Here is a 2,880-nt window from a genome sequence, read left to right as displayed (position 1 = left end):
AGTAGGACCCGACTGAAGTGACTTAGCACGAAAGCAAGGGACTGAGAAAAGAAGTGAGGAAGTGAAAGAACTTAAAGGAGGGACAAGGGCTGGAACAAAACCTGACAGTCCCACGCCATCCTCCTCAATACAATTTCTGAGAACTCCAGCCCCGGAGAGCAGCCTGGACGCCCAAGGTTCTGGGCTGGAGGCCGCGCCTAGGGCGGGTCCCTTCTCGGGTGGGGCCGCGCGGGCCGGGGGCAGTACTCCGCTCCCCCCTCACCCACCACCCCCGCCCTCAGCCGAGTATCGGTTTTCCTTTCCCAGGCTTTCGGTCCAGAGGAGACGGGACAGCCTCCGCCTCCCTGATCCTATCACGGGAGGCGCAGGCCGGGCTGAGCCTTTAGTGAGAAGGGGACGAGAGCCCGGGAAGGGGCGGGCGGGGTATCTGTCACCCAAATACCAGCGGGTGAGTCGGCGGCCAAACCAGCCCGGCAGGTCCGGCGAAGTATAAGAGCTGGAGGGAGCGGCGGGCGGCAGACGCCTGGATACCGTCCCACACGCCGGAGCCGGAGCCCTGCGGAGTCTCCAGTCCTCGCCAGCCCGCGCCGGGTTCTCGCTCCTCCGCCCCACCATGGCCCGGGGCCCGGCCTCGCGCTGCTGTCGCCGTGGCTCCTGATGCTGGCGGCGGTGATCGGCCACGCGGCCGCGCAGAACCAGTGCGTGTGTCCCACCAACAAGATGACCGTGTGCGACGAGCGCGACCCGAGCGGCCGCTGCCAGTGCCGCGTGCTCGGCTCGAACCAGGCGGTCAACTGTTCCACGCTCACGTCCAAGTGCCTGCTGCTCAAGGCGCGCATGAGCGCCTCCCACAGCGGCCGCGCGCTGGTGCGGCCGAGCGAGCACGCGATCGTGGACAACGACGGCCTGTACGACCCGGACTGCGACCAGCAGGGGCGCTTCAAGGCGCGCCAGTGCAACCAGACGTCGGTGTGCTGGTGCGTGAACTCGGTGGGCGTGCGCCGCACCGACAAGGGCGACCTGAGCCTGAAGTGCGACGAGGTGGTGCGCACCTACCACATCCTTATTGACCTGCGCCACCGCCCGGACGCCCCCGCCTTCAACCACTCGGACCTGGACGCTGAGCTGCGGCAGCTCTTCCAGCAGCGCTATCTGCTGCAGCCCAAGTTCGTGAGTGCTGTGCACTACGAGCACCCTACCATCCAGATCGAGCTGCGCCAGAACTCGTCGCAGAAGGTCGCCGGCGAGGTGGACATCGGCGACGCCGCGTACTACTTCGAGAGGGACGTCAAGGGCGAGTCGCTGTTCCTAGGCCCCCGCGACCTCAACTTGCGCGTGGGCGGACAGCCCCTGGTCCTGGAGCAGATGCTCATCTACTACCTGGACGAGAAGCCCCCCCAGTTCTCCATGAAGCGCCTCACCAGCGGCCTCATCGCCGTCGTCGTGGTGGTCGTGGTGGCGGTGGTCGCCGGCGTGGCCGTCCTGGTGATCACCAATCGCAGAAAGTCGGGAAAGTACAAGAAGGTGGAGATCAAGGAACTGGGGGAGATAAGACAGAAACCCAGCTTGTAGGTACCGGCGGGGCTGGGGTGGGGTAGGGTATCGTATTTCAGCAAGGTTCCAGACCCAAGTGAGTCAGTCACCTTCTTGATTCTTGGCCCCCCGCAGGAGACATTTCTCCTCTCACATTCCTGCCTCCCCCCACGCCACCATATTTAATAGATCCTGTTCTCAGGGTTACCTCGCTTTCTGACTTCTGTCCTGAAGAAAGCATTTCTAAAATTCCTTCCCTTTCGGTCCAACCAGAAACCTGACTCCAAGAGTTAAGGGAAGTTTGGCATAGGGTTATGTATAAGAATCAAGTGTCTGTATGACAACCCAGCCTGGTTTACAAATGCGGAAATCCATGCTGAAGGCTTAAACGCTTTTAGCTGGGAAACAGCTGCTGTCTTGGGTTTAAGTTATTTCATTAGCTCCACTTGTCTCGTGGCCTTCCTGATGAGGAGTTTGCTAATTGGGCCCATGCTGTATCTTCATTTCCCATCGTTTGTATTACTGACCACACATGCTTGTCACCGGGAAAGAAGCCTGTCTGAGCTGCCTGCACATTTTAGATGTCTTTATTTGAGGGCAGACTTTGGCCCAGAAACTCAGCATCTGTTCCTCAACTTGCCCTTATTACAGCTGATACTAGTAATGTTTCTTTTGTAAAATGTTTGTACATAGGTTGTCTTTGATAATGCTGTTGTGATTTTTTTTTAAAAACATGAATTTAATAAAATATGGAAAAGGCACAAACCAAAAGATGGAATTTGTGAAAACTTGCTCCATATTTAATATGATTTGGGACTGCTCTAATTTCCTATGACTCAGATTTCTTATTTCAAATTCTAACACTTCTTAGCAGGATGGGCCTTTTCCCATAGCCACTCTGGTGTTTCTGAGATCCCTGAGCTGGCAAGTGTAAACACAGGTGTTTCTAAATAAGGTTGTTTGGAAACCCACTGCTTGAGGGTAGGTCTGAGGGAACTGCCTAGAACCAGCCAGTGTTGTCAGGAAAGGGGACCAGCCTAAGGTTATCACCAATGAGAATTCTCCCCTGAGAAAACTCTACCTTTGTCTCTGAGTTAAATGACTTTCCCACATGGGCACAGCCAGTCTGTAGCGGGCTCCTGCTCTGGCTGTGTGTGTGCATGTGCCCACATAGTCTGTTTTCCTAAGATTTTACTAGTAAGGTGCTTTAAAAACTTACTGCGTTTTAGCTGCCAAAAATCTTGTCTCACATTTATCTTCTTGTTTTTACTCATTCACGCTTATTTATGTGAAGCAGGGTGTGTTAGAAGGTCACAGTGGGGTAGCCTAGTGGTAAACAAGTTACTG

General features: G+C 55.7%; 1 protein-coding gene across 1 annotated transcript in view; it reads left to right on the top strand.

Annotated features, from left to right (window-relative positions):
* Window positions 1-2,304, top strand: part of TACSTD2 (tumor-associated calcium signal transducer 2) — a 2,499-nt gene extending 195 nt beyond the window's left edge. Inside the window, exon 2 of the mRNA XM_010855885.1 lies at window positions 446-2,304. Coding sequence (XP_010854187.1) covers window positions 446-1,572 — 1,127 coding nt within the window. The 3' untranslated portion in view covers window positions 1,573-2,304. The remainder of the gene's footprint in view (window positions 1-445) is intronic.
* The last annotated feature ends 576 nt before the right edge of the window (window positions 2,305-2,880 follow it).

The sequence above is a fragment of the Bison bison genome, unplaced genomic scaffold, assembly GCF_000754665.1.
Source record: "Bison bison bison isolate TAMUID 2011002044 unplaced genomic scaffold, Bison_UMD1.0 scf7180017864369, whole genome shotgun sequence".
Taxonomy (NCBI): domain Eukaryota; kingdom Metazoa; phylum Chordata; class Mammalia; order Artiodactyla; family Bovidae; genus Bison; species Bison bison.
Note: the sequence above shows the minus strand (reverse complement) of the source record. Positions and strands in the feature narration are given on the sequence as shown.